Raw genomic sequence first — 14,166 nt, 5'->3', positions numbered from 1 at the left:
TTTCAGATTTATTTTTGTCTCTAGCTTTCTTACAGGCCTTCACCTCAGTCTGTTCAGCTTTCTCTCTGTAACAGACAGATATTTTCTGAATAAGGTGGTTTGCTCTAGCTTACAAATGGACATATACAATCACTGTTGTGTTTCTCTATTTCTTTGTTTCCTGTTTACAACAATCGAAATTTCAAAAATAATACTATGAAATGGCCTGATCCAAACAATAAAATAACCACCACTTAATTTTTTAAACACATCTTTTGCAATTCTATTTTCAGGGTTTATTTATTTATTTTTAGAGAGAGGGGAAGGGAAGGAGAGAGAGAGAGAAAAATGTGCAGTTGCCTCTCGCACACCCCTCCGCTGAGGACCTGGCCTGCAAACCAGGCATGTGCCCTGATTGGGAATCGAACCAGTGACCCTTTGTTTCACAGGCCTGCTCTCAATTCACCACTTGATTTTTTTTAAACTTTTAGTAAATGCACTAGATACGTAGTGTAAGCATAGTAACACTGTTCAACAATATTATTATTTTCTTAGAGTAGAATAAGCAAAACATAGTCAAGAAGAAATTTCTGTGGCTATTGTTACAATGTTCTTAATTTCAATGTCTCTGGTTATATTTTGTTTGCTTTTTTCTTTTGTTGATTATGTTCCAGTTAAAGGTGAGATCATATGGTATTTGTCCCTCACTGTCTGGCTTATTTCACTTAGCATAATGCTCTCCAGTTCCATCCATGCCATTGCAAAGGGGGGAGGGGATAGTGGGGAGAGGGGTCTATAGGAGCTACTATAAAGGACACAAGGACAAAATCAAGTGGGAGGGTAGAGGTGGGGGAGGGAGGTGGGACTGGCTGGGGTGGGGTGGAGGGAAGGGAAGAAAATGCAGACAATTGTAACTGAATAAAAATAAATTAATTAATTTTAAAAAATAAGAAATTTCTGGCTATTCATTGAATTTCACTCCTCAAAGAGTTTTTGGAGAAGCATAAAATAAGTCAAAAGCGATTGAAATACATGACTGCATCTACTTTTAAAAGCAAGCTTCTTGATCTACAAACTCAAGCAATATTTGATCAGAAAGTTTACTCCCATACTGCAGAAGAATTTTCCCAGTCACTCGGAGTTTACTGCAAATGAAAAATCATGTATCTGTATTCATTGAGATATAATTAACATACCATAAAATTCACCCATTTTTTTGGATTAAGTATTATTGCTATTCAGAATGACCCCCTCATACAGGAGATGATTGCTGTAAATTATCATAATGAAATGTTATCTTACCTTACAAAGGAAGTTGATCTTAAAACCCAAAGACTGGGCATTTCTTGAGCCTGAGTTCATGTAGTTTCCAACCAAAAGAACTAATTCTAAAAGTCTGTTAAAGTTTTCACTTTTCTTCAGTTCTTCACAGGCAAGAGTTACTGCTATGATGCTTGGTTTGATGTTGTTTACATGTTCTTCAAATGTGAGTTTGAAAAGAATGCTATTGAGACGAGGCCGTAACATTTTCACTGAGCTCATCTGTAAGATAAGGAATGTTTTATAAGAATATATTCAAAGACTGTTATTTCTCTCTCAAGTGGGAATAATTTCATACACAATACTGTAAAATTTCTGCATAAAATTAATTCTCTCTGGGTTTCAAAAATATTGTGGCTTAGACATTACAAAAGAATATTTGTATAAAACTTTAAAAAACAGCTTGTTCAGCTTTAAACAAATTAAATCATCCTTCTAGCATTAAGATAATATTATTGAAGCTGAACAGTCACTATATATTTACTGCATAATCATTAGTCATCAACAGCATTTAAACTGCCAAAAATCTGTCCTGAGGTGAACTATGAAAATGTACAAATACGAAATTTAGTTGAGTGAATGCTTCGGTCACAGATAAAAGATGTATATAATGACAGAAAATGTAAGTGGAAACAGATTTTCTTTAAAAATTACCTATTAGGAACTTCCAGCCAAAATAGAGGCATAGGTAGACACACTGCACCTCCTTGCACAACCAAAAGGACAACAACAAATCTAAGAAACAAAAACAACCAGAACTGCCAGAAAATCGAACTGTATGGGAGTCCAACAACCAAGGAGATAAAGAAGAAACATTTATCCAGACTGGTAGGAGGGGCAAAGATACTCTAGTCTCTTCAAGATATAATGTTATCAATTCCTTAGAATTAACAGATATATTTGCAACAAATATACATTTGTTATAAGGTGTTTCCCCAAATACTTAAGTATTAGAACCCCCTGTGCACTGAATATACAGAACGATTTTGTCTCAGTGATTGTAATAAAGGTTATGATAATGAAGTCACATAGACAGGTGGACTTAGTTACACAATAGGCAGAACTGGTTATAAAAGTTATGAGAACCTGACTCAATGATTGAGCAAAACTCTGCCTGCTAGTGATTCTCTGCTAAATAAATAACTTTCTTAACCTTTTTAAACAATAACCTCCTCAAGGGCTGGGTTTCTCCTGCTCCTTGCTATACCTTCTGCAATGCACTGAGAACCTGGCCTGGACAAAATAATCAATACTAGCATTCCAGCTAGCTGGAGTCAGTGGCAAATGTTTGCAATATATTAGATGTCAGGAGAGATAAGAGCCATAGTTAATCTGTAAAATGAGCATTTGGAATAGTAGAGTGTTGAAACTTGACTCTATACCAGAAAAATAATGATGTGTTGATAAAGAATATTTTCCCTGAAGATAGTAATATGTGAAAATTATGCATCAAAAAACCTCCACTCATTTGGTCTGGAGTTGAACACAGTAACAATGTCTGTCTCAAAAGATACTCTAAACTCAGTGGAATCATAGAATTTAAGCAAGAAGTTCCAAACATCCTTCACAAAACAACTGTTTGAGGCCAAGAATGACCATCAAAACACCTACTGTGCTGCTATGCTGTTGTATTGTGGATGACTGGTATATGGGGGGAAGGGGTTAATTTTTGTTTCTTTAAGTGTAATAAAACGCACTCAATAGCAAAACTGATTGACATCCACAGGCTTAATATGAATATTCTGTTTTCAGATTTTTAAAACTTAATTTCAAAAGCTGATGTAAATAAATTAATCCTGTCACAAATGGATTATTATGAGAAATTAATGAAAAGAACAATATGAATGCATAAATTTGAGTATGAAACACATAGGGTTTTTTTCTTTTACCTGATCTCAAAATTATTAAACCAGCTTTTTCTCAGATTAAAATGAATGCCCACCTACAACTAACAGCTAGCATTCATATTTACAGAAAGAATGAAAATAGAGACAATCAAGGCATTACATATCAAAACACTAAACACCCTGGATGCAGATAAAGTGTGATTTTCCCAATGAATATGCAAACCTGAATAATTATTCATAATGATGGAACAAAGGAGCTACAATTTTCCATGCAAAGTTACTGCCTATGATGGTATGTGGGAGAAAAAACACTTAAAAAAATTTCCTTTTCACCTGGTTAAGCTATCTTGAATAGAGCTCATAGCTCTTATGGGGTTTTAAAATAAATTAAAAAGCACACAGACTTTATAGTTGCACTTCCACCTATAGGCACAAATCCACTCTTCCTGCCTTCGTATATTTGTGTAGAAAAATAAAAAATGAAGTGTGCTGTCAGCAATGTCACATAATGTGCACTTTTCATTACATTTTTATGCACAAGGCTATCTCAAAATCTTTTTGTTACATTGTAGCTTTAGAATATTTTAATTGAAAAAATATGGGTAATTTGAAGTTGGAGAAACAAAGGACCAATTACTAAAAGAACTAATTATTGCCTTCTTTTTCTCAGAAGATGTGTTAGTTTAATAGATACACACAGTATGGGTCTCTATTCTCAGCACAAGACAAGTGGGAATTTCCATAGCTCTGAGGTTAGAGAACAGCTGAGCTGCAAACACACTGCAAAGAGTCTAAAAGCCCCTGCTGGGGGTTCTAACTGGAAGAGCTTTCAAAGATCTGTGCTTTTTTTTACCGATAAAGTTACAGCACATAATTATAAGGAAGTACCAGTGGGAGGCTATGCAGCCGATTTAGCCCCCTAAAGAAAAGTACTATTGATCATAGAAGGTGTGGGAACTAGCATATCCCTCTTACCAGGAGGTCTACCCCTAGACAGAAGAAAGGTCCCTAGATTTTTCATTTGTTTCTTTTTTCTATTTCTCTCTTTGGGGGTTTCTTTTTTAACTTTTTACATGTAAATACAAGCAAGCCCAATGATATGGCTGCTGAGAAAACCCCCAAAAGTTTAGAGAAAGCTTCGCAGCCTAGTCACTGTCACAAATAAAGTTATTTCTTTCAAAAAGTCAAAGCCAGGTTTTCCCCTCCGGTTTTGCCAGTTTTATTGGGTTTGTTTGTTTGTTTGATGATGATGATTTTAATTAATCTGGCAGGAGTAATCTCACTTCTGGCATATGTCTACCCCTAACTGATGAAATTCTTTTTTTATCATCCAGGAAATTATATACTAATGTGAACTCTACAAGGCACTGACAAGGGTCATATAAATAACATCAGGAAAGAGTATTTATTGTTAGAAAATGTGAGGAAAGTAAAGGTTAAGGAGACAAAATTCTCCTTAAAAAAAAACCCAGCCTTAATAAAAAAGCGTCATATGGAGATGGAATTAGGCCTGAAAAGAATCTCCTTCAATTTATCTTCATGCTAATACATTCAACAAACATTTGTTAAATATGTACAGTGTGAATAAAATCAACATGATGCATGTATTAGAAGTTGCAGTCTAGTGGGGGTTTACAGACATTAATTTTAAAAATCTTACAAAAAATCATTTAATTAAAAACTATGGTAACTTCTAGAAAGGGAAAGAACAAATGTTCTATGAGAGCATTTAATAGAGAGACATAATTTAGACTTGTAGGTCAGTGAAGATGTCACCGGAGGAGTGAAATTTAAGCAGGAGAGAGGCGGGCAGTGGGTGGGAGTAAAGGGCAGAGGCATGTGTAATGGGCCAGAGGCAGGACAGAGCAGGTAAGTTTAAAAAAACCAAAAAATACAATATGTTCAGGGATAATGCACAAGAAGCCAAACATTAAGAGATAAAAGTAAAAGAGGTGGTCAGTTGGGGCAAGGAGATTATATTGCAGCTTTTGTGCCACATGACACGCTGACGCTTTAAACAGACAAATACTCAATAGTATGATGATGCAACACAAATGCACTCTAAAAATATCACATTGAGCCCTGGCTGTGCGGGTCAGTTGGTTGGAGTATCATCCTGTACACCCAGAAGTTGCAGGTTCGATCCTTGGTAGGAGGGTTACACTTGATAGTTTTCTCTCAAAATGATCTCTCCCCTCTCCCCCTCCCTCTCTTCCTCCCTCCCTCCCTTCCTCTCTTTCTAAAATCAATATATATATCCTTGGGTGAGGATTAAAAAATATCACAAAACGGCTTTGCTGAGACTGACTTGGAGAAAGGCAAAAGTGCAAGCAGGGTAAACAAGCCCAAAGTATATCATAATAGTTCAAGGGAATGAGGCTGCTGGCCTAGGCTAAAGTGCTGAGGGCACAGATAAAGAGAAGTGAGTAGATCTGATGTGTATTTTTGATGAAATTAGGGGGTAACTAAGGAACTCTCATAGATCAGGTTTAGTGCACTATTTAAGGTAGAACTCTGATTGCTGTTCATTGAAGGTAAGGAGTAGAGAGTCAAAGGAGACTAATCTTTGAAAAAGCTGATGCCAGGAAATGGAGGAAGGGAAGTAGGTAACAGGGACCTCATGGCCAATGAAGGATCTTTATTCATCCATCTCTCCAGTGTTCCATTCATTTTCTTTTTCAGGAATTAAGCGACTGAAGATTTTTTTCTGAATTGAAGGGTAGGATGGAGACTGACAAATTGAATAGGCAATGAAATAACAGAACTAAAGTAGTCAGGGTAAAATGTTCCCCAAGTGGAGATAAGTAAACTAGCACATGATAGAGCATTGTACACACGTGCACATACACACACATGCACACCGGTACATAACCGTTGTTAAAAGCACTGCCTATGAAGCCAGGGTCCCTGGGTTTTGATTATGGATCTCCTACTTACTGTGGAACCTTGGACAGCCTTCCCAGCCTTCCTTGGCCTCAGTTTCCTCTTTCAAATTATGGAGTCAGTGACAGTACCAATCTCATAGGGTTGTGAGGAATACATGAGATGCTGGGAGAAAATTGTTTAGCATGGTATATGACACAGTAACTCCTCAATACATTTTTGCTTCTATCACTAATAATAAAAATAATATTCTTCATAAGAAATAAAGTATCCCTCTTTCTGAGCTTTGATAAGAGAATAAGTTAATAAGAGATAGGTAGAGATGACTTTGTAGGTAGAAGGGATATTGGAGGTTCTGAAAACAAAATGCGTTGTTATTTCTCCGGTGAGTAAGAGATTAGGTTGTTTGCGGTAGGTAAACAGAACAGGGAGGGGAGAGAGAGAAGGCTTGAGGAAGTCAGGTAAGAAATGATACAGCTGCTATGAAAAAATGAAACACTGCTGAATAGAAACAAGTAAAAATAACTGCTGAAATGACAATAAGAGTCCCGCTGAGGTAAAACCTAAAATGTCATAAAAACACCAATTCACTGAATGCACCAAAGAGAAAGGGTTATATAAAACCAGAGAGCCAGAGACACAATGAGAATGCTAAGGAACTCAGGTTTTATTCTGTAAACTCTGGCAGACAATGAAGGTTTTTGATACAGATGTCATATGACGAAGAGAGGTTTTAAGAAGACCACATTAAATGTTTTTGAAGGGGGAAGAAAGCAGAAGCAAGACAAACAGTTTGGAACCTCTCTCATTAGTGTAGATTATTCTATGCCCATTTCCAAAGTTGTCCTAAATGTATACTATCAATAAAATTTGAGGGTTAAAGAGTATTCGGATATGACCATACAGAAGTGAATTGAGTTTCAGCACAGACCATAAGGAATGTGTTTTAGCATAATTTTCACTTTTACAGATCGAAAATATACTATTTTTAATCTCAGGCTCACATTGCGATTTAATAACTGTCCTGTAACTCAACTTAATAAACATCTATTGGTTGTCGATTTTATATAAAATCTATCCCAAGCACTGCAAAGCATACATGCTTAAAAGACTAAGGCACATCATCATTTTAAATACCTTTTTAGAATATGTAAGATTATTGAAATTTATGTGGTAAATACTGATTGATACTGCCTTAGAAAATTCACATAGAATAAGCTACTGTGTAATGTCCTTGACATTTCCCCCCTCTCGTCATGTCACCAAGCGTGCGGAGAGTAAATATGAGGACCAGGTGATTTCAGGTACACAGCCCCACAAATTATTTACAGTTATGTGCATAAACAAGAAGTCTCTTCCATTTTCTAGTTTGCTTCAAGTTCAAAAGGTATATTGCTTTTTATGTCCCCAAACTTCATTTCCACAGTGCAGTACCAAGGATGTTCCTCTTGAAGGACTTGACTGGAAAACTAATCCATCTTCCAAGATAAACTGCAGTCAGAAAAAATGGCCTGAGAAAAATTGTGTAGCGCACCTACTGTGCAACTCACAATGACCACGACACAGCTGAATCCTCAGACGGTCCACAGACTAGTTTCAATTGTAATATGAATTCAAGCAGCTTAGGTTTTAAGTGAGAACTTTGGTCTAGAAAATTTTATTAATTAATATGGTACCAAAGCACTGTTGTTTAATAACAGTATCTTGCCAGTTCAGATTATTACTTCACCTAAATCAAAAATGAGAAAAATATCTTCCTCAGGTACATTTACATGCTCTATCTCATCTCAAATATACATTCCAAATGTACTTGTCAAGGATTGGAAAGAATCCTCCTAGATCAGCGTATGCAAGGCTACATCTGAGAACTAATAAACTCTAAATTTGGGCAAGCAGTTAATGAACACATTCAAAAGGAACATTCTCTGTCCCATCTATCATAATTTGACTTTAGATAAGATTTTTATTTTTATTTTATTAAATTATTTTGTTATTCTATTACAATTTTCACAATTTTCCTCCTTTCACCTTCTCACCCATCCCACCCTCGCTCCTGCAGTCAATTCCCACACTGTCGTCCGTGTCCATGGGTCATGCATACATATTCTTTAAATAGTCCCTTCCCCTTCTTTCCACCATTATCCCCTACCCCAATGTCCTCTGGTCCCTTTCAGTCTATTCCATGTTTCCATGACCGTGGGTTCTATTTTGTTCATTAGTTTTGTTAATTAGATTCTGCTTATAGGTGAGATCATATGGTATTTGTCTTTCATCGATTTTTAAGTTGCAAAATACCAAATCAGATCAATTCAAATATATTACTATTAAAAAGGTTATAAAATATTTTAGATAAAGCAGACATCCTGTTTGACTAGTAGGTCTTATGGTAATTTTAAGTCTTAGTAGGCAAGTGGAAAATAGTCAGGGAGCCAGGGTAAAGATGGCAGCTGTACTAGAACTTGTAATGCCCACAAGCCAAAAACCTTGTATTGAACACCTACATCAAAACAGCTCTTTCTCTGAGAAATTAAATCAATCATCTTGCCCTCTTTCCCACATTTTTGGGTGGCAACTTTTTGAATAGCATGTTTGGGGAGTGCTTAAAACATATAACTATATTCTGTAATACAGAATTCATACCTAGCCATCCTCTGTACCCCTTTGAAATGGAGGGGATTAAGAAAACATGATATAATTTAATAATGACTTAACCACACTACAGCATATGTATTTATGAGATTCTCCTACCACTTGAGACAGTGTATTTAAAGCTTTTAATAAATTAATGATACTCTATAGGAAATCTTAAAATTCTTTTGCCTTTTCTGAAGTAATATATACCACAAAAAGTTATTTTTCATATATTAATATAATTAAATATCAGCACTTGTATGGAGGAGTTTCCATGAGATATTTTGAAATATTTTATAAGATATATTAATTTCTATATTTTTCAATGCCATGACAAATAATAACAAACAAGGAGTTTTTTGTCTGACAGCTAATAATATATTAAACTATGTAGATATATAGTGAAACAAATACCAACAACTGAAAACTTGTCTTTCCTTTCACTGTTCCTGATTGTAACCTCCAAGTTGAGTTCGTGGACCCTCATGCTGGATACGTACCACAACTCCAAACTGTTCCGGCTCACAAAGGTCATTATACTCATTCTTCAGCTGTGCTAATTCATTGAGTGCCTTCTGCTCAGGAAGATGTTTAACCAGGTTCTAAGGAAAAGTATAAATGTTTACTATTTTATTTTTAGAATTATTAAGCATGCATTAACAATTCTAAAAGTGATAAAATAGGGTAGCACATAAATTTCTAATTGTGGTTCTGTTATAGTACCACTGTTTCCACACCTTCTTCCTAAAAACGTACGAAAAAATGAACGACAGTTGAATGTCAGTAATTATATAAATATAGTCACTTACCATGCACTACAGTATATAAAAGTTAAATAAAAAGATCATATTGCAATAAATGCCATCACATAGAAATAAACAGACTGACCTTCTGGGTCTTAAATATATAAAATAATTTTTAAGCTTTATTTTCTGTAATGAAAATTAGTCAATCCATACAGAAAAAAATACTATGAAGAAATTAACTATGTGTAATAATGATGATAATAATAATAATATTAATAAGTCAACTATATTCATATTGGCAAAACCTGAAATCCTTTTCAATCTTATAAACCACAGTAAGACTGTAATAATAATTTCCCATTATTTACAATGTCTGTATTTAAATACATGATGAATTTCACTTTAATGGAAAATCAAGCAAAAGCGATGATTTTTTTTTAATTTTTATTGTTATTCAATTACAGTTGTATGCATTTTCTCCCCATCCCTCCCCCCACCCCAGCTGAACCCACCTCCCTCCCCCACCTCCACCCTCCCCCTTGATTTTCCCCATGTGTCCTTTATAGTAGTTCCTGTAATGCCCTCTTCCCACTGTCCCCTCCCCACTCCCCCCTGGCTATTGTTAGATTGTTCTTAACTTCAATGCCTCTGGTTATATTTTGTTTGAAAAGTGATGAAATTTGATGCATGCTCAAGTCTGATACATAACAGAAGCAAAATTGATTAATTCTTCTCAACCTGGCTTATCTTGCACTTTGGTATAGTTTTAATTATTATTTAAAACTATATTATATTACGGGGCTCAGCCAGGCACACAGATGTACCAGAGGGGAGTGGCTGGAGGAAGAGGGCAGCAAACTGTGAGTAGGACACCTGGAGTACAAACTTCAAAAGATGCCTGAAGCCAGACAGTGACTGGAAACCAGCTGACCCACCTGCATCTCTTAAAGCATGGTACTTTTGGGTAAGAGAAGAGGTTTCTGGTGTAGCCTTGAACTGAGCTGGCAGAGGGTGGCCAGGTGATTTTCTTTGGGTGTCTTTAGGAAACAGGCTTTGAGGCAGAAACCTGGCATTATTTCAAACTGTACAGCTTTTGAATAAAAGATTCATTTCCCTTTCCACTGAACGCTGCCTCCAGAGTTTTTGCCTGTTGGTGAGACTGGTAGGACCCCATTGCTTGTTCGGTCACAAATACAGATTTAAAATTCCTCAAAACATACTTGCAAACTGAATTCAGCAGCAAATTGAGAGGATTACACACCACAACCAAGTGGGACTTACCCCAAAATGCATGGGTAAACATACAAAAACTAGTCAATGTAATACGCCACTTTAATAGAACAAAGAAAAACACACATGATCATTTCAACTGATGCATAAAAAGCATTTGAAAAATCCTAGCACCCATTTCTGAGAAAAATACACTTTAAACTAGGAATAAAAGAAACCTTTCCCAAGATGATATAGTTCACATATGACGAACTCAGTTAACATCCTACTCAACAGTGATGACGGAAAGCTGATCTGCTAAGATTAGGAACAAAGCAAGGATGCACTGCCTCAAGCACTTCTGTTAATCATAGTCTTGGAAGTTCTAATCAGAGCAATTAAGTAAGAAAAAGAAGTAAAAGGCATCCAGATTGGAAAGGAAGAAAAAAATTGTCTCTGTTTGTAGATGCCATGACTTTATATGTATAAAATACTAAATAATCCACCAAAAAACCCTGTTATTGCTAATAAATCTATTCAGCAAAATTTGAGGATACACAATCAGCATACGAAAATCAGTTGCATTTCTATGCACTAGCAATGAATAATCTAAAAGGAAATTATGAAAACAATTCCATTTATGATAACATTTTTTATTTTTTAAATTTTTTTATTGTTGTTCAAGTACAGTTGTCTCCATTTCCCCCCACCACTCCCCTCACCACAGCCATCCCCACCTCTCACCCTTGGTCCTACCCCCCCCTTTGGTTTTGTCCATGTGACCTTTACAGATGTTCCTATAAACCCTTCCCCTTTTTCTATGATAACATTTTTTAAAACACCCACAATGTGATACCATTTCATACCAACTAGAATGGCCATTATCAAAAAGGGGGGACTAATAATCGCTGGTGATTATGTGGAATTATAGGAATCCTCATGCATTGATGGTAGAATGTAAAGTTGTTCAGCCACTACTGAAAACAACTTGGTGATTTTTCAGAAATAAAAGACAGAATTGCCATATGAGCCCACAATTCCATCTGTAGTATATAACAAAAAGAACTGAAATCAGGGTCTCAAACAGATACTTGTACACAAATGTTCGCAGTATCATTATTTGCTACCCAGAAGGTGGAAATAACCCATTTGTCTATCAACATATCAATTAATAAAGTATGGTATATACATACAAAGAAATATTAAAACAAAAAATAAAGTTTTGATACATGCCAAATCATCCATGAACCATGAAAGATAGACCCAAAAGGACAAATATTGTATGAATCCACTTATCCCTGATAACTAGAAGAGACAAATTCTTAAAGACAGTAGAATAGAGGTTAACAGGCCCTGGGGGCAGAGGAGAATGGGGAGTTACTGCTAAGAAGTACACTGTTTCTGTTTGGGATGATGAAAATGTCCGAAAACAGTGGTGATGGTTCAACAACAATGTAAATATACTTCATGCCATTGATTGTACACTTAAAAATGAATAAATGATAAATTTTATGTTATAGATTTTCCACATTACAAAAATTGAGTAAGCAACATATAACATATGTCCCAGGAGGAAACAGTGGTATCATGTTCTACTCTGAGTGGGTTTTTTTCTTTCCATTTATTTTTTCTCTCATCCCACTCAATTTTCCATTTCCATTAAGCTTTAGACATACGATGGAACCCACTGTGTAACTAATCAGACTAAAGATTTAAAATATCATGTCCTCTCACTTTAAAGAAATACTGATATTGATATAACAACATATACCTATAATCAAATGAAATTAAGAACATCCATTATTTTGCTTCACTAATATCATTATATTTTATAGAATAAAATTGAGGTAAATACCAAGGTTTCATTTCCAGAATATTTTGGAAGTATGTAGATAATCCAATTGTTTTGTAAAATTTTTCTGTTAATGGGATGTTTCCTGAGGAGTGTTATTAAGAAAAACAACTAATCAGTTTGGTACCTTGCATAATTTTTATTACTGGAAAACTAAATTAGAAAGATTAAGAACATTTTTAAAAGTACAAAAATATATCAATTCCACATATTTTAAACTTTCCATCTAAATTTTAAGTGTTTTTTTTTCCTTTTTGTTGTTTTTTAATTGTTGTTCAAGTACAGTTGTCTCCATTTTTCCACCACCACTTTCCCCCACCCCACCCACCCCCACTTCCCACCCTCAATCCCACCCCCATTTGGCTTTCTCCATGCGTCTTTTATACATGTTCCGGAAAACCCTTTCCCCACTTCTCCCTTTTATCTCCTCCCCCCTCCCCTCTGGTTACTGTCAGTTTATTCTTTATTTCAATGTCTCTAGTTATATTTTGCTTGCTTGTTTGTTTTGTTGATTAGGTTCTAATTAATTTTAAGTTTTAACTGTGAATAAAAAGTATCAGAGAATCAAGCTTAAAATAAAATTTTAGGTCACAATGTGAAATGTGTTATTTTGTTTCTCTTCCACCTATAGGTAACCTGTTAACTTCTTCAGGATGTAAGCCCCATAGTAGGTGACATATCTTTTCTTTCTCTGTTCAGCTATATGAAATATTTAACACATACAGTGGACTTAGATGTATTCTGATTCTACACACCATCATGATTGAGTTACAAGCTTTACTGCCAGTGCTTAGCAGTTTCTATTTGCAAATAAGGTTAGGAATAAAAGTCCTTCTCTCACACAGGTAACAGACAACAACTACTTACACCACTTATTCCTTAATGAGTTTAGCTACCTCTAATCCCATGTTGCAAGTGACCATCACAGCCAATGCTTAAATATACCTATTTTTTACATACATACATACTAAACTTCATAGACAAAGATGTAGTATAAGATGGGACATTGATGTTTTCATGCCCATAAGTTTCTGAATAGAGGAGGAAGGAGGTTAAGAAGACAAAGGAGAGACATAGAGCTACTCATCTCCCTCTACTCTCCTTCAGCTCCAAATCAAAAGCATGCCAAGAGAAGAAGATGAAAAAATGTAGGTATTCAAGGCACAGTTTGAGACTAACACGGGCAGTCCAAGAAATCCACCAGAAGGCTATTTGTATGGTGGACTAAGGGGCCTCCTGGAAGAGAAACCTCCTGCCTAACAAAAGGGCAGCATGTATCAGAGGATCAGGCTGTGTCCACCAAACAAAGCTTGCATTTTGGAAAGGACTGGGGTGATTTCTGAGTACAGCATGTTTATTTCATGGATGTGTCTCCAGGCCTGGTCTGCCCACATAGCCATGTGTCTGGGTGCTGTTGAAAGGAAAGCAGTGCGATGAGCACTGCTTGGGTACAATCTAACCATGTTTAAAAAAGAGCAAAAAAGGGAAAAAACACGTTTCTACATTTTGCCACAGAACAGCCTATACCCTCGTCAGTTAGAGGGATTCAGTACACACCCGCTGTGCCCAATGGGAATCTCCTCCGCTACCCCCACGCTTGTCTCTCGGAGAGGGTTCAAAACAGAAAATAAGGAAAAGCACCCCACAGCTACTATAAGGAATCCAACACAAATTGTGGGATGTGTAAGTTATTACCTGA

General features: G+C 35.9%; 1 protein-coding gene across 4 annotated transcripts in view; it reads right to left on the bottom strand.

The window, feature by feature from the left end:
• DIAPH2 (diaphanous related formin 2) overlaps positions 1-14,166 on the bottom strand; it is an 876,560-nt gene that overhangs the window by 464,955 nt on the left and 397,439 nt on the right. For all 4 annotated transcript variants that reach the window (XM_053916890.1, XM_053916891.1, XM_053916892.1 and 1 more), the window contains 2 exons: positions 9,161-9,262; positions 1,282-1,521 (listed from right to left, as the gene is read on the bottom strand). In XM_053916890.1, the coding sequence (XP_053772865.1) occupies positions 1,282-1,521; positions 9,161-9,262 (342 nt within the window). The remainder of the gene's footprint in view (positions 1-1,281; positions 1,522-9,160; positions 9,263-14,166) is intronic.

This window comes from Desmodus rotundus, chromosome X (assembly GCF_022682495.2).
Source record: "Desmodus rotundus isolate HL8 chromosome X, HLdesRot8A.1, whole genome shotgun sequence".
NCBI classification, from domain to species: domain Eukaryota; kingdom Metazoa; phylum Chordata; class Mammalia; order Chiroptera; family Phyllostomidae; genus Desmodus; species Desmodus rotundus.
This window is presented reverse-complemented; position numbering and strand designations above follow the sequence as displayed.